Source organism: Schistocerca cancellata, chromosome 4, assembly GCF_023864275.1.
Source record: "Schistocerca cancellata isolate TAMUIC-IGC-003103 chromosome 4, iqSchCanc2.1, whole genome shotgun sequence".
Classification (NCBI taxonomy): domain Eukaryota; kingdom Metazoa; phylum Arthropoda; class Insecta; order Orthoptera; family Acrididae; genus Schistocerca; species Schistocerca cancellata.
In genome coordinates, this window is record NC_064629.1 from 228,043,667 (window position 1) to 228,064,933 (window position 21,267).

A 21,267-nucleotide genomic window follows, 5' to 3' on the forward strand; every position below is an offset into this window, starting at 1 on the left:
ATCAAGATTCTAGCCGTTATTAATTACTTCATAAAGTAAAGTATGAAAGCAAAGGAAATTCATGTTGATTTTCAGAATACGCTGAAGGACTTAGCACCTTCATATTCAACTGTTGCCAAGTGAACAAACGAGTTTAAATTTGGTCTGTTTACTGGTTGGCCAATACGTGCCAGTGCACCTCAGATATTATAGAAAAATGGCGCAAAATGGTCACAGAGGATCACCGACTGAAAGTGGGAGAAACTGCTGAAGCTGTAGGAATGTCAAATGAAAGAGCATATCATATTTTACCATTGGAATGGAATATGAGAACATTATCTGTTAGATGTGCTAGATGGGTGCTACAATTCTTAACGTAGGATCAGAAATGTATCAGAGTAGAAATGTTAGAACAATATTTCACTTATTTGCAGAGAAACCAACAAGATTTTTTGCACAGGTAAAAATCTTTGTGGCAGTCAGGGGTCTTATTTGAACTGAATGAGAGCAGACAGTTAGGAATGAAACTTTTTAATTTCGGGAAAATGGTACAAAAGAAAATTGGGTCCACTACTATACAACAGAGACAAAACAACAGTCAGAGCAGTGGAAACATGTTGATTCTCCATCATAAAAGCAAAGGCAGTTGGGAAGGTCATGGCATCAGCTTTCTTGGACCCACCTACAGCAAAAGATATGTAAAAAGGGGTCTTCTTTGGCAAGACAATGCAAACCCACACACAAGTGTCATTGGCATAGCAGAAATACATGCACAAATATACGAATTGTCCACAGCTCCATCAGACTACCATCTCTCCCCCAAGCTCAAAACTTTCCTCTGTTTAGGGAGATTATCTTCAAATGAAGAACTGACACCAAAGTTGACAGGTATTTCACTGGCCTCAGGGAACCATATTTTCAAGATGGGATCAAGGCATTTGAACATTGCCAGACTAAATGCATTAGTGTACAAAGAGACTACATTGAAAAATAAAAATAAAAAACTTTTACTGACTGAAATCATTTCTTTCTATTCCACTCCAAGACCTTTTCAAACTATCTTCATATTGTGGTTCATCGCTTTGTGGTAGTCAGTGGTCTTATTTGAAGTGAATGTGAGCAGACAATTAGGAATGAAACTTTTTAAATTTCTGGCAAGTTGTACAATTATTCTCTTCCCTCTGCCAGTCAGATCTGCCACACTACCACTGATGGTATCATCAGTTCAGCCTCCCCCTTTTTACTTTTTGACTATGTACCTCATTCAGCCATGCTTCATCAAACCAATCATCATCATCAAAATTTGTCCCTAGTAACGCGCTAAGAAAGTGACAATCTCAGGCTGTTATACCTTGGCATCCCATTAATAACTTGCAGTCAAAAATGATTTTATAGTGGAGTCTTACTTTTCACAACTCATAACAAAGGCAATTTACTACCTTGAAACAGGTTTGCTGTTACAAGGGTGGTATGTAGCTTCTTAAGTGTTGGATGCTCCTTGAATAGTATGCATATATTCCATAAGGAATCATATCTTCCTGAAAAAGAGTCAACTTTTGTGATCCTTCTTCTGAGGCATCTCTTCATCCCAGGTGTCACCAATTGATATGACTCACCTGATTCTTGTTTCATGAATTTCTCCTTGCCGAATCTTGTTACTGATCATTCACTGATTTGTAGAGCAATTGCAGCTTGCTCCACCACTTTATCCAAAGGAACGAGAAGCACTTCTGCATCCATCCCTCCCTCCCTCATACCACAATATTCCCTCAAGGAACACATGAATTCATATGACTGACAGCTTATAATCACGCCATGACAGACACTTTGAAAGTGTCCTAGGAATGTGCAGGCCTCAGTCTGCTCCTCTTTAGACAACCTTTGTCATACATAGTAAGGCATGTGAGGCTAACAGTCACCCGAATCTCTTACTACGGTGGCTCATTAAGGACTTGCTAGCACAGTGCTTTATGCAGTACAGTGCAGCAGAAGTGTCAGCATAGTGAGAGCCACCAGTGCCAGGCTTCCGTTGGTGTATAGGTGTCAGGAGCAGTCCAGTCAAGTAAAAAGTCAGACTACAGTGAAATAAAATGTTGTATCTTTCTGGGATTTAGTGGTCAAGGAAGTGGTCGGCTAATGACTGACAAACAAATTACTCAACCTAGACAACTATGTTTTCGATACAGGTAATTCATAAAATCTGTTTAATTGCTTGATTTTTTTTAAAGAGGTGTTTTTATACTGATCATTTATTAATATTGTGATGCCTGCCACCAGATTAGGTGGAAGCTTCCCTGACTGATGATTATTGCAGATCATGTAGGTCTGTGTGGGAGTGGTGCACTGTTTATTTGTGCATATCACTTGTGCCACAAAGTCATTTCATTTCATCTTTTATGCATGTGCTCTCAAGAAGCTCCAGTTTATCTGTGAAGTGTGAGCTGTAAATTGTGGCTGATTTTCGAAGCACATGTCTTGATCAGTGTCACAAGGTACAAATAAGCACAAATTGTACTAAATTTTTGAATCACTTTATGTCTGTATAGGTGCCAGTAGTAAAGACAGTCCAGCTACACTTCGAAAGCTTGCAGGGCAGATAAGTGATGCTTCATTAACTCTGCAGCTATGCAAAAATTCTTGAATATAAAAATATTTAATAGTTAGTTACATACTTTTTGATTTTGACAGTAATAACTTCATTATTATAGAGGGCAGTGTGAAAATGATTTTATGTTTTTGTGAATCATGATTGGATACTCATTCACCATTTATCTTTAATTTTCCATTGGTGACGGATTAACATGCACATCGCTTAAATACATAGTATCATTTACTGTTTGGTAAAATTAGTTACCTTTCCTTTCTTCATTTGTGTTGTAGGCTTCACAATGTCATTTATACATATATTTTAAATTCACAGGTACCAATTCAGTTACTACTGTCAATGGAGGACACTCGGGAACTTTGATTATTAGTGTGTCAAGCTCCAGTAGTAGCTCAAGTGCCACATCTCCTAGTCGTACTCCTGAGGTATGTATTGATTTCAGCCCTCATATTCTCATGTATAATGGCATATTATAACCAGTGGACTCACTAATAATTACTGGTTTTCCCAGTCTGTGAAGTGTAAAGGTTGAAGACAATCTGGAATCATAATAGTAAATCTATTCTGTCTAATGAAATATTGTATTGAAGTTACATTGATGGAGAACAGCAGTGCCAAAATGGTAATCTGTTTTTGAAAACATAAATTTCAAAAATATAGTATCGTGTGCTTATTTAGCATGTAATCATTTAATTACACTTTGTGTACAGTGTGTGTGTGTGTGTGTGTGTGTGTGTGTGTGTGTCAAACCAATTTGAGAACCCAGAAAAAATAACCTAACAATAAAACTTGTCATTTGTTACGAGCACAGGTATTTTCACAGACCAACAAAAGTTTCTCAACTGTCTTGCCATTTCAGTTTTACAGTGTGTCTGTTGCATTTCATAAAGCATATACACTCCTCTTGTTTTCTGGTAAAGTGCTGTTATCTCACAGTCCATCTCCTTGTGTAGCGTCCGTGGTAGCAGCCATTTAAATAACCACAGTGGTGGCTCCATTTTCAGTGAACTGCCCCTGTGTTTACATGGGCGACAAGTTACTCACGCAGTCCATCACTGGCTCATGAAATGCAGCAAATTGTCATCCCTGTCTTATTGCTTCCGAAGGGCAAAATCCTTTTGGATTGTCTTCTGAAGCATTGTGATCATTCTGCAAACTGATGCAACAAAACTTCTGAGAAAATATTATTGTGTTGTCACTGTGCAAAACTTTCATTTATGTGTTTTAAAAGATATATTTTGTGAAAGCCTTGCGGTGGGAAGGAAGAAAGAAGATATATTGAAAGACAGTAGGACATATAGCTTATTGTGGACTTTGAGAATGATGCAAATTGTTATTTTTTGCATATACATGTCATTACCAGGCTTGACAAAAATAAGTGAATGACGGGGCTTTCAGAATTGAACTCTGGGCCATCAGATTTGTAGTGCCTGTATAATGATTCTATAAATGGAAATTAAATTCAGGAAGTGCTGCTCCCAGTACAGCCAATTATAAATGCTTATAATAATAATAATAATAATAATAATAATAATAATAATACTGTCAATACCTCAGGTGGTAACCAGTCCACTGGTGCCCATCATAGCACTGCAACCTGACATAGAATTCTGGGAAGTTCAACTTACCACAAAAACAGAGGTAGTCTGAGAGCTTTGGCAAACTTTCCACCAAAGGGAAGATATTCAAAGGAACAACTTGCTAATCGGAGCAGGTAAATCACAAAGATTAGAAAAGATGCTGAATAAAGATTGAAATTGGGAATCTAAGAATCTTGACTAATAGGGAAGATTATAGACTTTGGCGAGTGGAGACTGTTCAAGAGCAAAACAGGCAGGGAAATATGCAGAGGAGCTCTGCTCCTGGGAACAGCTTTTGCAGTCAACAAAATTATCTTCCACTCAGTAACAGACCAATGATGATGTGGCTCAAATGTGCTTGTAAATCATACACGATGACAATGTACAAGCAGCAGTAAACCAAGATAACAGTTGAGACAAAGGAGTCTATAAGTTCTAGGACAAACTACAGAAATCAATGAGAAAAATCTGTAAAGGACATGTTGAAATTTTTATTGATGATTTAAACTCATGATTAGACAGGGGAAAGAAATTCCAAGGAATGATAGGACAGTAGCCTAGAGACAAACTCATTAACAAGAAAGGCCGGAGACTGGTCAAGCAATGTTACTGTCACTTTATGGGGGCAATGTCGACTCACTTAAAGGGAAAAAAAATCAAGAAAACCAAAATGTGGAGATGATCAGTGGTCAAAACTTTAGGAGAATACCAAATCAGCCATGTAGCAATTAGACCCAAGAACCATAGAGAAATCATAAATGTGCAAGTCAGAAGAAGGGCAAACATAGACTCGGATCATTATCTAACTAGAATCAAACTCGGGTTAACACCAAATAGAATGAATAAGAAGACCACAGTGATATCAAAGTTTGATTTGACAGATTAAAATCAAGTATAGCAAAGGAATGGAAGGTCGAGGCAGCCACAACCTGGAAAAAATTCGAAGATAAGGTAACCAGTAAAATGAATGAGGAAATTCTTCTAGTCAAAAAGAAGAGACATTTATGTGGAATGACACACAATAAAACAGTTGAGAGTAGGAAAACAGCATACAGCTATTGGAATAGTGATGAAACAGAAGTTCATCTGGCAGCATACATAGAGACGAGAAATCACACAACAGGAGACATCGACAGAGTCAAAAGATCAATTAAAGGGAATAGAAGAGAATTTCCAAAACTATAACAGGAGAGCTTCTACTAGACACTTAACATTAGAATTGTAGGAGACTAACCACAAAATCTCTGTTACAGAAAAAAAAGATGGACAACTGGCACTGAACAACAAAGAGAACTGTCAGCTATTGATTGTCCTGAAATGGCAAAAAGATTTCCAAGGAGCCAAAAGGTCAAGAAAAATACTAAGTCAGAAGCACCAGATGAATTGAAGGTTGAGAGAGAAATCGTGAAACTGAAAAATGATAGAACAGCAGGAGAAGATGACATTGTAGCTGAAGTGGTAAAGGAAGATAGGCCAAATACCATACAAATGTCATACATGATGTACAGGAGTCCGACGTAATACAAGAAGAATGGAAGTGCGCCGTTATATACCCTGTGCATAAGAAATGGGATAGGGCGGATGTTAACAGTTACAGAGGGATATCTTTACTCCCTGTCACATTCACAACTCTGTCACAGTGCTTGCTAGATAATAACAGCGGGGAAACAAGTTAGGGGAATGCAATGCTGGTTTCAGACCAAGAAGCTCCTGTACAGAACAGATAATTTAAAAACAGTCCTGAGATGCCAAACAAGAAGAGGGAGACCCTATATACCTTTATAAATTTTGAGAAGGTATATTACGATAGATTGACCATCACAGAACTGGAAGGGAGAAGCCTCTATGAGAAAACAGTTAACTAACGAAAGCACAGTAATGAACATGAACATGAAAGCCAAAATTAGTAGTGGGAGAATTATCAGGGTACTTAGAGGTTAGAACAGGTGTGAGGCAGGGTGATGGCATTTCACTACTATTGTTCAACATAATATTAGACAAAGTTGTCAGGGAAAGGGAAAAGCATTTGAAGATACAGGGGATTTATAAACCACGTAGAGGGAGGCGGCAGATATGCAATATAGAAGTATGGGAGGTAGACACAGCAGGTGCACGTGATTTGAATCCATCAGACGGACATCCTCCACCCATCACCCTCTTCGCAGCAGAGTCCCCTTTCTCTGTTCTGTCACCCCCTGCCACTCCATTTCCCCATGTTATCGTCGTCATGCTCTGCATAAACTCATAGGCAACGGTGCCGATGTGTACTCTTTAACTCGAAAAGGGATTCATCTGAATGGTAGCAAAGCTTTCATTCTTTTACCATTTAAAAATTAATTAACACTTCATTAATATCTTGAATACTACATGCACCTGAAAGAGGACAACTTATGAAGTACCAACACTTTACCTAACAGCATAGTACTTGGACTACAGCCATCATTGAGTGACCAAACAGTAACTAAGACTTATCAGATACAATTATACTTCTTAGTGTCACTACTGCTTCTCATTATCTGAAGTAATAAGAGTGTGATATTGTATATCTCAAGTACTGTTCCACAATAAACTTCTCAATATCACTGTCATGGCAACCACCTCTCACATTTGGTTAGTACCACTACTTACACCATCATTTTTTTCTCACAAGCGGAGGCCATGACATTGGGATCACAGATTTACTTCAAACTTTGTACACCTTTAGCAGGCCATTAAAACAACATAATGTGCAAGTAGTAAGGTGCACTACTCTGGCAATTCTGAGAAAATCGCAAGAGAAGTTTTACGCGTCAGTTATTTGGCTCGTGTATCTGTGCTTAGGTGGTCAAGTGATTAGCATTTGAGCTTCACACGACAAACGTGTATGAGGTCACGATTCAACTCCCACTTAATTATTAAACTATTTGTTTTGTCACTGGTCATATTGTTTAATTTATATAACATTTGAGGGGTAATATAATTTCAAAAAACTGCATTTATTTACATCAAGTTTTAGTGAATTTCATTTTCTTGGACTACTTAATATTTTTAAGTAAATTTAATTATTAGAACATAATAGAGGGAAACATGCCACGTGGGGAAAAATATATCTAAAAACAAAGATGATGTAACTTACCAAACGAAAGCGTTGGTATGTTGATAGACACACAAATAAACACACACACACACAAAATTCAAGCTTTCACAACCCACGGTTGCTTCATCAGGAAAGAGGGAAGGAGAGGGAAAGACGAAAGGATGTGGGTTTTAAGGGAGAGGGTAAGGAGTCATTCCAATCCCGGGAGCAGAAAGACTTAACTTAGGGGGGAAAAAAGGACAGGTATATACTCGCTCGCGCGCGCGCTCACACACACACACACACACACACACACACACACACACACACACACAGACGCTTTCGTTTGGTAAGTTAAATCATCTTTGTTTTTAGATATAATTATTAGAACAAACATATTTATAACTGTTGACAAGTAAATGAAGAAACAAATAGTTTTCCTGCAAATGTATGCCTGTTGTGATTTGCAAAATCCCGTACACAAGCAATCTCGTAAGGTACCCTGAGCTACTTTGCACATCTACAGGGTGTTTCAAAAATGACCGGTATATTTGAAACGGCAATAAAAACTAAACGAGCAGCGATAGAAATACACAGTTTGCTGCAATATGCTTGGGACAACAGTACATTTTCAGGCAGACAAACTTTCGAAATTACAGTAGTTACAATTTTCAACAACAGATGGCGCTGCGGTCTGGGAAACTCTATAGTAAGATATTTTCCACATATCCACCATGCGTAGCAATAATATGGCGTAGTCTCTGAATGAAATTACCCGAAACCTTTGACAACGTGTCTGGCGGAATGGCTTCATATGCAGATAAGATGTACTGCTTCAGCTGTTCAATTGTTTCTGGTTTGTGGCGGTACACCTGGTCTTTCAAGTGTGCCCACAGAAAGTCACAGGGGTTCATGTCTGGCGAATAGGGAGGCCAATCCACGCCGCCTCCTGTATGTTTCGGATAGCCCAAAGCAATCACACGATCATCGAAATATTCATTCAGGAAATTAAAGACGTCGGCCGTGCGATGTGGCCGGGCACCATCTTGCATAAACCACGAGTTGTTCGCAGTGTCTTCTAAGGCAGTTTGTACCGCCACAAATTCACGAAGAATGTCCATATAGCGTGATGCAGTAATCGTTTCGGATCTGAAAAATGGGCCAATGATTCCTTTGGAAGAAATTGCGGCCCAGACCAGTACTTTTTGAGGATGCAGGGACGATGGGACTGCAACATGAGGCTTTTCGGTTCCCCATATGCACCAGTTCTGTTTATTGACGAAGCCGTCCAGGTAAAAATAAGCTTCGTCAGTAAACCAAATGCTGCCCACATGCATATCGCCGTCATCAATCCTGTGCACTATATCGTTAGTGAATGTCTCTCGTGCAGCAATGGTAGCGGCGCTGAGGGGTTGCCGCGTTTGAATTTTGTATGGATAGAGGTGCAAACTCTGGCGCATGAGACGATACGTGGACGTTGGCGTCATTTGGACCGCAGCTGCAACACGGCGAACGGAAACCCGAGGCCGCTGTTGGATCACCTGCTGCACTAGCTGCGCGTTGCTCTCTGTGGTTGCCGTACGCGGTCGCCCTACCTTTCCAGCACGTTCATCCGTCACATTCCCAGTCCGTTGAAATTTTTCAAACAGATCCTTTATTGTATCGCTTTTCGGTCCTTTGGTTACATTAAACCTCCGTTGAAAACTTCGTCTTGTTGCAACAACACTGTGTTCTAGGTGGTGGAATTCCAACACCAGAAAAATCCTCTGTTCTAAGGAATAAACCATGTTGTCTACAGCACACTTGCACGTTGTGAACAGCACACGCTTACAGCAGAAAGACGACGTACAGAATGGCGCACCCACAGACTGCGTTGTCTTCTATATCTTTCACATCACTTGCAGCGCCATCTGTTGTTGAAAATTGTAACTACTGTAATTTCGAAAGTTGGTCTGCCTGAAAATGTACTGTTGTCCCAAGCATATTGCAACAAACGGTGTATTTCTATCGCTGCTCGTTTAGTTTTTATTGCCGTTTCAAATATACCGGTCATTTTTGAAACACCCTGTATGTTTCAAGCTGCAGACACAGAGGCAGACTCCATTTGGCAGTTAACCTGCATAGCGGCGAGATGTTGCTAATGTAGCAAGAATGAATAGTGTAGGTGCAATTTTTTTTATTTTTTATTTTTTTTTAAATATCACAGGATATACACTTGTATTGCAGATATGCCAAAAAATGAAGGTGACTCTCTGTTTGACTGGGGCTTTCCAAGCCTGTCCCTCATCCCTGAAAATTTAATTAAAATAGAAAATAGTCAAATAACATATGACATTCGTCACCACTTCACATGCACATGTTTTTATTATTATTATATTACCTCTCAAATTTCATATAAAATAATGTGACCAGTGATGAAAAACATATAGATTTAAAAATTAGTGTTATCAAAATCCAAACCTTCGCCTCATCAATGACATTCTTGCCAAGCATGAACGCTATCCGCTTGACTGCAATGACTTCTTACAACCAGCATCTTTGTAGGTACATCAGTTTCATGATAGACACGTAAAACTTCTCTTGGGATTTTTTTCAGAATTTCCACATTAGTGCACATTACTACTTGCACATTATGTTGTTATGGCATAGTAAAGATGTACAAAGCTTGAAGTTAATCCATGATCCCAACGTTGTAGCCTCCCCTTGTCAGTACAGCAAATTCATAAACACAAGACAGTAGAAAAATTACAATCGGTACGCATTCCAATTATACCTTGTAGATCATACATAGGATTCTAAAACAGATGGTAGATCAGGAAATAAAGGAAACATACAGTGAACCAGAAAATCTCAGTTTTGCTAGGTATGGATCTGTCAAAATATGGCATACACCTTAGGAATTCTGCCTACCCCTCTGTAGACCTTTGCTGGTAGTCAGAATTTGTTTTTAATGGTTAAAAACAAACAGGAACATTGAAGAAGTTTCACTTTTTTATATTCAAAAAGATTTAAACTGTATTGGTGGCACTTTAAAATCTGTCAGGTGATGGTGCATTGGGCTGCTGTTGGTAGAAATTCTATCGAACAAGTAAAGAACCTCCAGAAAGCTTCATGCCTCGGGAGAATATGCAATTAAAACTGAGCTGCACAACACTTTGATCAACAGCAAAGGTGTTGTCATGCATCCCCAAAGAGAAATTGAAAGTGGAGTGGGCCGAAGAAGACATTGTGGGCACAACACGTCAAGAGCTTGTTAAGACAGGTTTCCTTTGCTTAAACATGCAGCCTTATGTCGCCAACCCAATATGCTGTTTTAATGCCAGCACATTGGGTGCACAACCCTTGGTTGTAAAAGAGAAGCAACTCGTGGCAAATGTGGTAAGGCCAATTGCTAAGGAGTTGATTATCCATCTCCTGTGAAGTGTGTAAACTGCTTTGGGGACCATGCTGTCTGGAGTAAGGACTTCATTACCTTCCTCGAGGAAAGAAAGATACAGGAGATCAAAACAACCAAGTGCATCCTATATGATGAGGCCAAAAAGACCTATAAGGTCATGCAGCCCTCTACATTCATTACCTTATTTGCTTCAGTTCTTAAACAGCTAGTTCAGAAAACCAATGCTGCTGCACAAATGGGGGTTGCTAGTGTCGGCACTAGCATCTGCGTTTATCAATGTACTTGTGCTGCTGCTATATTTTCGAAGCCCATACCTCCCCACAGAACTTTAGAGCAAACCGTAGTAGCCAATGTTGCAGAGCTCCCTGCCCCTCCAAAGGTTCAATATGGTCCACCATCCAGTGCTGCCACTACCACTACCACTGCCACGGTTGTGGGTCTGAAGCCTCCGCAGGCTACAAAATCAAAGGCAAAGTGGCAGCCACTGATGGAGACAGGTAGTAAGCAGTTAGACGATGTTGAAGTCTTTCTCAGTTCGCTTCACAGCTGATAGAACTCAGTGTTGGCGTGAGGCTCTGATCTTGCACCAAGACTGAGCCTCCTACCATTGCAGGCTCCCCTCAAAGATGGAGAGACAGGGTGAAAATCTTACCCCTTGATAAATGGCTCTCATACTACAGTGAAACACTACAAGGTTCAGGAGACATTCGGAGAAACTGAAACTGCTAACACAGGAGAGCCCTCTGTGCTTATGTTTGCAGGAAACGATTGACTCAGGCTCTCACATATTTTATAGAACACCTCCATGACCATTTCTCCTACTGGGAGACTTCAATGCTCATCTTTTATTGTGGAGCTTGACCCCTACTTGCCAGGCTTGCAGTTCTGCAATGTTTTTAACTGCTGCCCAACGTCAGAAAACCTCATAGTGAGGGGAAAGTAAGAAAAGGTTATGGCAAGCATTTCTGGACTCCTGTCAATCGTTCCACTTGTTCTACAACAGTGTGGGGAAACCATCAGGAGGATGTCCAGTGTAGGCAGTCGGTTACCTATAGCGGCATTGTTGAAATGGGGTTTCTCCAAACATCTGGAGACATCGAGCATACAGTGGCAGACTATTTTGCACTGGCTACCACCGCTGTCAACCAGAATCCAGTATTCCATTCTTATGGGTACCACCGTGGAGAGGGTTGAGTTGGACTTTCGGCCCACCAGTTCAGAGTCGTACAACTGCCCATTCTTGTTCTGGGTGCAGAAATCAGCACACTTGGATACTCGTGATATGGTGCACAGTCGCAGTCGCACAACCAGATAGAGTACAGCATGCTGCAGCAGTTACAAACTGAGTCTAATGAAAGCCTCTGATGATGGTCTAATTTGATGTGGCTGACAGATCAGTTGCCTGACTCGTGCCAAGAGGCAGTTTCGATCTCTCCCCTCAAACTAGGACAGATCCAAAAATGCCCCAGTATTATCGAAGTGTCACCTAAATGAGCTAGCACACATGATCATCTGCCATCTTGTCAAAATATTAGAGACCGAGCAGCTCCGTAGCTGCTCTGTGTGAATTCAAGAGATGGCAATCAACTGTTGGCAACCTGACCCTGCTAGAGGCGGAAATACAGCAAACTGACCCTCCTAGATGTGTAAGTCCAGAAACCTTTTATATATAAACAGCATTCTTCTTTGACACCAGTAAGACGTATGACACTACTTAGATGCAAAATTTTCTCAGCCAGCTTCATCAGTGGGGCTTTCGTGGCCACCACCCTATCTACATTCAATCCGGCCTCTCAAGATGCCTATTTAGGTACAGAGTCGATGATGTGCTGTCAGATAGTTTAGTGCAGGATGATGTTCCCCAGGGTAGTTTTTTGCTGCTCTTTTTGCTGTAGCCATTAACAGTATAATGTCCACAAGTAGTAGTCCTATCCTATGCTCCTTATTGGAGGATGATTTTGTGGACTTCTGCTGTTCCTCCAATAAGCAGCGAGTTGCCAGTTTCAACTTACAGTGAAGAGGCTGGTGGAGCATGCTGCAAAGACTGCTTTTACACTTTCTGCAGAGAAGTATATGTGTATTCGTCTTAATCATTCTCATTGGAGTTTTAATTTCTCAGAACTGTGTATGTGAGACTCCATTGTCCCTTTTAAAGACCCCCCCTAAGTTTTCTGGGCCTCATTTTTTACTCCAAACTAAATGCAAAGTACCTCAAGACAAGGGCCAAGAACACACTGAACATCACGAAGTGTCTTAGCACAGGTCTTGGGGAGCAGACAGGGTGCACTTGCTCTAGTTTTATAGGACCTCCATGTGATCACAGCTGAGCTATGGGTGCACAGTGTACAGGTCAGTGAGGCCTTCTCATCTGAAGATCATTGACGCTATACTATATTGTGAAGGGATCAGGCTGACCAAGGGCACTTACAGGACCAACCCCATAGCCAGCCTCTGTGCTGAGGCTGGTGAACCACCAATTACGATCCAGCAGCAACTTACGAGACACATCGTTACCAGTTGGTCGTGGGCATTGAGGCTGTTTCGGATCCATGGAAAGTGTCTATTGAAGTCCCTTGGTGTGGGCAGTCAGTCCTGGGTTTTAACTGACTGCCACCCTGGTTATTGCAGAGACCCAAAGTTATTTTAGATTTAGTGCAGTGCAAGAGAGATTGTACTCCTGCATATATTTATAATACAATATTTTCTGACATTTTCAATACGTGCTACACTGTCTAGCTGTTGTCACAGATGGTCTAAGCAGGGCAATTCCATTGGTGGCCCTGTGTGCCCTGTTGTTTTCCCTTATCATGTCATCAAGATTTGGTTGCCTCCAGACTTCACTGTCTTCGATGTCAAATTATCCGCGCTCTTGAGGATGCTGGAGCAGATGAGCTGTGCCATACCTGCTAAATTTCTCATCTTTCCTGACTCCCTGAGTGTCCTTCGGTCTCTGCAACACTTGTAACCAGCCAGTGAAGTAGTTCAGGTTATTCAGGGTGCCCTTCTCCACATGCAAAGGCTGGAGAGGGAGATGTCTTTCTGCTAGGTGCCAGGGCACATGGGTATTGCAGAGAATGAAAGGGCTGATGTAGCAGCCAAGGACGCATGTTGTGATCCTCAGTTAGTTCAGTGTGCCATTCCCCTGCATGCTAGCACCTAGCTGTTGTGTTTCACGATAGGAAGAAGAATGGCAGGAAGTGACTGACAATAAGCTGCATCTAGTCTAGTCCACAATGCAGCTGTGGTGTACCACCACCTAGCCACGCAGGCTCCTTACTGGCCTTCACATAGACCACAGTCCTAAGATGCATGGCTTCCTGCTTCAGTGAGAGGTCCCTCTAATGTGTGGTGCATGTGATGTACAGATCACTGTGCAACACATTTTACCAGACTGTGTGTTATTTTCAGACCAAAGGGCAATTGCAGATTTGCAGACAGATCTGCCCTCTACTTCAAGTGACATTCAAATAAATTTGTTTAGAGTTTTAAGGTTTTGTAATACGTCCATCGTGTTCCCGAAAATTTTAGGGAAATGTTCTTAATGTGTTAATGGGGTGACTGGCTCACCCACATTTTTTGTAAGAGGTCAGCCAGTCACACTTCCCCATGCTGCAGTCTTAGTTCTTTTCTTGTATTTCTTGTGTTCCTTCCAGTTTCAGCACCTTTAAGGTATTTTACAGAGTTGTTCATCCTTGTTTTTGTAAGTTGTTAGCCAGTCACATTTCTCCGTGCTGTTATTTTAGCTAATCTGTTGTTTTCTATGTTTTCTTACCGCAGTCGTTTCCTCTTGTGTGGGTAGTAGTTTCTCCAAAAATCTCACACACAAACAAGTTGTGTAAAAACTGGCCACAACTCTAGCTGCAACTCTCATAATGATCTATCTTATTTACTTTTGCAGGCCACATGCTAGGTGTGTTCAAAAAATATTGGGAATTTTCTTTTTTTGGGAGTAATTTTGTTTATATGCCTACAGTAATGTTGTCCCCATGATACAAAATCTGCTTATTCCAGCACTTCTTCCAACCCCTAAAACACTTCTGAAACACTCTCTTTGAGATAGCTCGTAGCTCTTTCAGCAGTGCACTTTTAATCTCATCTAAGCTTGTAAGATATGGCCCATTAAGGTTCTCTTTACTTTTGGAAACAGGAAAAAAGCCATGCAGGGCGATATTTACCAAATGTGGAGGCTGGGTAATCGTTACAGAGTTGCTTTTGCCAAAAAGTCATGAAAGAGCATTGAAGTATGGGGAGGTGATTATCATGGTGCAAAAGCCATGAACAATTTCGACCCAAACTGGGGCATTCCCCCCTCCCCCCGGGATTGCTTCCCGCAAATGGTGTTGAACTTGCAGGTAGTGCTCCTAAATGATTGTTTGACCTAACTCATCATACGCTGTGCTGTTAAAAACGAATAAAACACTGAGCAGAATCTTCACATTTGACTGCACTTGCCGAGCTTTTTTCAGTCTTGTCAGTGCAGAATGTGTCCACTGGGATGATTGAGCCTTAGTTCTGACGTCACGCTTGAACACCCATGTTTTGTCACCTGTTCTGACATTTTTCAGTAGCTCTGCATTGTTGTTGACTTCATTTAGCGACTCTTGAACAACTTCCATTCGCTGCTGTTTTTGTTCGATATTAAACACCTTTGACAAAAATTTTGCTGTCATATGTTTCATGCTCAAAACATGATCAAGATTTTGTGCCATGAGCCAGCTGATGTGCCAACATCATCAGCAACTTCTCTTATTGTGATTCCACAGTTGCTCATAATCATTTCTTTCACTTCTTCCATGTTTTCATCAGTTGTCGATGTGCTGGGGCATCTTGAATCTGTGTCGTCTTCAAATTCTTCACAGCCATCTTTGTGATGCTAATACCATTCATGAACCCTTGTTTTATTCATAACGGACTTGCCAAAAGCAATAGCCAACATTTCTGAAACTTCATTATGTTCTATTCCATTTTTATAGCAAAATTTAATCAAAATTTTCTGATCCATCTTTAAAACAAATCAGTAATCTTCACTCATAAGCAAACACATGTAACCTGCTTGACAGCTGACGACAGACTTAATATCCAATGTGGCTACTGTTGTGCAAATACATTTCAGACATGATTACCACCACAGCAACACAAAATCGTGCAAATTGGAATATTACAGCCTGCGAAATTACAAAATTTCCAGTACTTTTTAACACGCCTCGTACTTCAACACTGCAGTTGTAATCTGTTGCTGTTGACATAAAGATTAGTTAATTTCCATGCACACATAAAAATAAAAGTATTCTTACCCCGTATGTTAAGCTCAAGACTTTACTTGTTTTCATTCTTCCTTTTTAGTAGTAAAAACTGTTTCAAAAAGATTGTACTTCAGACTTTTTGTGAAAACAATATCAATTTATGGCTAACTTGTGTAAGTAAATGAAAATGTAATTCCACATAACAGAAACTGTATATTTTAAAATGCCACCAAAATCCCCCCCCCCCCCCCCTCTCTCTCTCTCTCTCTCTCTCTGACACGCACGCACGCGCACACACACACACACACACACACACACACACACACACACTTAGAATTTAATGAAAGTACAGAACGTTTAATTCAATTGCTGCCAGTGGATTAAATTGTGAGAAGATAACAGTCAACTGCTACATTCCAGCAAAACTGTTCTTATACAAAATCTTAATCACAGATAACAGGAGTAAAACAGTTCGTATCCACAGTGGAAAACCAATTTGAACTGTGCTATTGAAATTTACAGCGCATAGGTAACATAAATGGCTGTTTTTATTTGGTTGAAAAATGCAAAAACACAGAAAAACTGCTGTGAATAGACTGTAGATAGTGACACAGTGCTTGAAGATGGCATGCTTTGATGTATTTCAAGATGACAAGTGGCACAGTTCTCCCTCTCATATTGTCCCATCTTACTTCTCACGCTGTCCCGTCTGCCACTTCTGAAATGAAGCTGACATGGCACTTACTAATATACTATCTCCTCATTCTTTGGTCTCCTACTATCTTCAGCCCTTTTCCTTTTATTTTTGCCTTTCTCTGCTCTGCTCTTGACATAGTGATCTGTCCCTCCTCCCCCCCCCCCTTCACCCTCCCACTCTCTACCACCACAACCATCACCATCTTCCTCCAACCAGTTATCCTTTGTACTGGGAGTTGCACCTACTGAACGTAATTATTGACCAGCTGTTTTTGTCACTTTGTGATGTTTAACAAATTTTGCTTATGTTTTAACATATTCTTTTGATAAATTCAGCTCTTGCAGATTTGTGAGACTTTTCCACCCACTTGTCACCTCAGCAACAGCATGTCAGGAAAAGAACAGGCCTACTGTGATTGCCTTGTGATAAAAATGATTTAATTTGCATATTATTTTTCCTCTATGACTTTTCAGCTTTTACAATGTTTCTTGAAGTAATCTCATAAGGCATTACTTTACTTATCATTTCAGAACAAACGGATGACAAATCAAGAGGATTCCCCAATAAAATCTGTGACTTTACCTACTGTACCACCAGAAGTTATGCGGACTGCTAGTGAAAGACACCAGAAAGGCCTTATGTCACCATATATATATCAGATTTTAACTCAGGTAAGTGTTAAAACAAACTTATGACAAGTTGATACCAAGGATGATTTCAAAAGTATGTATATATTAGCCAGAATACTGCTGTATAGGGGCATTGGCATTGTTTCATTTTATGGAGCAGAGATATGAAAAAAAGTACCATTAATTTTGAAAGAGAAAATAAATTACTATGTGAAAAACTGAGATAAGTGCTCAGTTAATGTTTTGTTCTGAGGCAGTAATTTTTTACGAGTTGGTGAAAATAATGTTCCTTTAAAATCCTTGTCAGTAAATGGTACAGCGTAACACTGCATGAAGTCTTAATGTGAATAAGGAAAAATGGATAGCACTCTAGGAGAAATAAAAAGGCACTCAGAACATGATAAAAGTACTTAAGACGTGCTCTGCATGTGGCAGTAGCAAAGATTTGCACAAACAGGAAAAAATTACTCCGGCGACAAAACATTAAATAAATAGAGACAGAATTTCTGGCTAGTATTCACTTTCTGGAGGTGAAATACATAGTACTGGATTTAAAAGCCCACACACTGTATTTCTATGTGTGTGTTACTGGCACTACTAAATATCTCACTGTCATAGGTTAAGTACAGGATAACACAGATTTAACAGATGTTAGGGGTATATAGGGAAAAAAGTGGCTGGAATGATGATCAAATGTCAACATTATTAGTAACCTCATTGAGAAGAATAGGGAAGATAAACCAGATTAGCAAAGGTAAGGAGGATTAGTTGGAAGGGGAATAGAGTCCTGAAGAGAAGAAACAACAAAGATGAAGAAAAGGAAAAGAAAAAATTAACAGTACAGGCTTTTATATGTGATTACTTTAGTATGTGAACTGGAGGGAAATAGATGTAGAACAATGAGGAAAATATTGTTATTTTATTGAGAGTGGTGTTACATGAATAACAGGTGTAAAAAATATTTAATACAATACTAAGTGACTGGTAGCATGAGAGCAGTTTGACTCTACAGATTTTAATACTGGCATCAATAAAAGCAGTAAGTAATATTACTTTGCTTCTTAAGCACGCATTTGAGGAGCATTTTGTAGAGTTATTTCTTTAACAGTATAAATTCTTTGATGTGATTATTGCATCTTAGTCCGCAGCTCGTGGTCGTGCGGTAGCGTTCTCGCTTCCCGCGCCCGGGTTCCCGGGTTCGATTCCCGGCGAGGTCAGGGATTTTCTCTGCCTCGTGATGACTGGGTGTTGTGTGCTGTCCTTAGGTTAGTTAGGTTTAAGTAGTTCTCAGTTCTAGGGGACTGATGACCGTAGATGTTAAGGCCCATAGTGCTCAGAGCCATTTTTATTGCATCTTATGTGTGACACATTTCTTGTTGGCCATAGTATACAATACCACCACCACCACCACCACCACCATTGTTACTTTAACCCATACCGTATCTAGCTCTATGCTACATCTCGTAAGGTTAATGTTTAAAACTAGGTATTAAAGGTTCGTTGTTGGTAGCAAGAGTGGTATTACCAATTTGACAATCAGAATTTCTGTAACAAAACTTTATTTTTATTTGGGCTTAAAATGGCACAGCAAATATCCCACTGTTACTGACAACTTTTGTTGAATTGCTTTTTCCATGTAATTTCCATGTTGGGCGCACACAGATGCATTTCCCATGCAATTCACAGTGGTTTGCATAATGTGATGCAGATGAGACATGTCTTTTGCAGTACAGCAGTATACCAGTGGTACTACTTCAGCATCGCTGTACCTGTAGGGTAGTAGTTGCAAACTGACTGTAGTATCTTATATTGCTTTGCCATATAAGTCGCGTTGCTGATTGGCTGAAAGTTAATTTCGTGATGTCATATACAGTAGCCAATCAGAAATCGAATATATTACAGTGTCTTATAGCGTATTTGCCTGAAACGTAACTCCAATATCTGTAATTGATTAACTGTAATATTAAAGGTTTCACACAACTTCATATGTTGATCTACTAGGCCGTATTACGAATACTCACTTGTATTTATTGCTTGTTTTGATTTGATTTTAACAGGAGAGCTAAAACAGCTTAGGTCTAACCCGCCACTGCCCGCACCAAAACTAGGTTTATTGTGCAGTATCGCTCCTTGTATATCTAGTAAAGCCAACCAGTGCTTTTGAATAGTGCAAGGAGTCCCTCTACCAGTTTTTTGTTAGATACAATTTCTTCAGGTCTAGTTGTCCCGAAGATTCTGTCTCTTTTACTCTCCAATGCCATGCATTCATAGATTAGGTGTGATGCAGTTTCTTCACTCTCATCACAGATCCTACATTTAGGGTCGTCTTCCATTATACCCATAGTGTGTAGGTGTTTTTTGAAGTTCCCTTGGCCGGTCATCAGTCCAGTCATGAGTTTGATCTTTTTCCTGTTCAATCCCAGGATTACCGAGCTTCTTTTGAAACATGGCTTGGGCATCATTACCTTACCATGTTTTTGTTTATGGACCTTGGTCCAATATCCTATGTGCTGTTTCCTAAGACAGTTCCGTGGTTCTAATTTGATCATAGCCTTGGTGATTGTCAAGACAGGTTCCGGTCCAATAAATGGAGTTGTTGCCCCCATCCTAGACAATCTATCAGCTTGTTCATTGCCACAGATCCCTGAGTGGCCAGAGACCCACCCTAGGTACACCCTATTGCTTCCCCCTAGCTCCACCAGAGCCCTGTGGCAATCGGCAACAATCTTAGATCTTGTTGCAGGAGCTGCCAATGATTTCAGGGCTGCCTGGCTGTCTGAATAGATGTAGATGCTACGATCATTGTAGCACCTACTCATATTCTCCTCCACACATGCCCTGATTGCAGTAATTTCAGCTTGGAATACAGAAGCCAGTTTCCCTAGAGAGATGCTGCTCTCCAGACTTGGCTTAACCCCATACAACCCTGCCCCAACGGCTTGATCTGTTTTTGACCCATCGGTGAACCAAACGATGTCCCCCGTACGGTGTCGAACTGTTTTCTCCCACTGCTCCCTACTTCCAATTATTATGTTGTAAGGCTTGTCAAAGCAGTTAGGAGTTATTATATAGTCAGCGGGCATTTCCCCAGCCATATCTATATTTACCTCACTCACTATGTTAGTGTGTGATTCCGGATATCCAAATGAGACCCAATTTCGGCCAGTTTTAAGTCTGCATGCCCCAGCTGCTGCCTCCATCTTAACCCAAAGGTGAAGTAGAGGCATGTCCAGCATGGCTTCCATTCCAGCGGTTGGTGTGCTGCTAATTCCGCCCATTATGGCTAAGCTGGCCAATCTGAATTCAGTGTTCCGAAACTGTTTCACTGCGGAAAATCGTAACACGGTCCCTGACTTCAGCCGTCGCACGGACGCCAAAATGGAAAATATTGAAATAAACGATATCGGAATTGAAAAACAACTGCTATCACTTAGTAGCGGAAAAGCATCCGGACCAGACGAGATACCCTTAAGATTCTACAGTGATTATGCTAAAGAACTTGCCCCCTTTCTATCAGCAATTTATCGTAGATCGCTGGAAGAACGTAAAGTACCTAGCGACTGGAAGAAAGCGCAGGTCGTTCCCATTTTCAAGAAGGGTCATAAATCAGATGCGAATAATTATAGGCCTATTTCGCTTACGTCAATCTGTTGTAGAATAATGGAACATGTTTTGTGTTCTCGTATTATGACGTTCTTAGATAATACAAATCTCCTTCATCATAACCAACATGGATTCCGCAAACAGAGATCATGTGAAACTCAGCTCGCCCTATTTGCCCAAGAAATTCACAGTGCCGTAGACACTGGCGAGCAGATTGATGCCGTATTCCTGGACTTCAGGAAGGCATTTGATACGGTTCCGCACTTACGTTTAATGAAAAAAATACGAGCTTACGGAATATCGGACCAGGTTTGTGATTGGATTCAGGATTTCCTAGAAGAAAGAACACAACATGTCATTCTTAACGGTTCAAAATCTGCAGATGTAGAGGTAATTTCGGGAGTACCGCAAGGAAGCGTGATAGGACCTTTATTGTTTACAATATACATAAATGACTTAGTTGACAACATCAGTAGCTC

General features: G+C 40.5%; 1 protein-coding gene across 1 annotated transcript in view; it reads left to right on the forward strand.

Annotated features, from left to right (window-relative positions):
• The window catches only part of LOC126183859 (constitutive coactivator of PPAR-gamma-like protein 1), a gene marked incomplete in the record, with an annotated part of 245,865 nt that overhangs the window by 114,652 nt on the left and 109,946 nt on the right, over nt 1–21,267 (forward strand). The window contains 2 exon segments of the mRNA XM_049926151.1: nt 2,900–3,009; nt 17,087–17,227. Coding sequence (XP_049782108.1) covers nt 2,900–3,009; nt 17,087–17,227 — 251 coding nt within the window.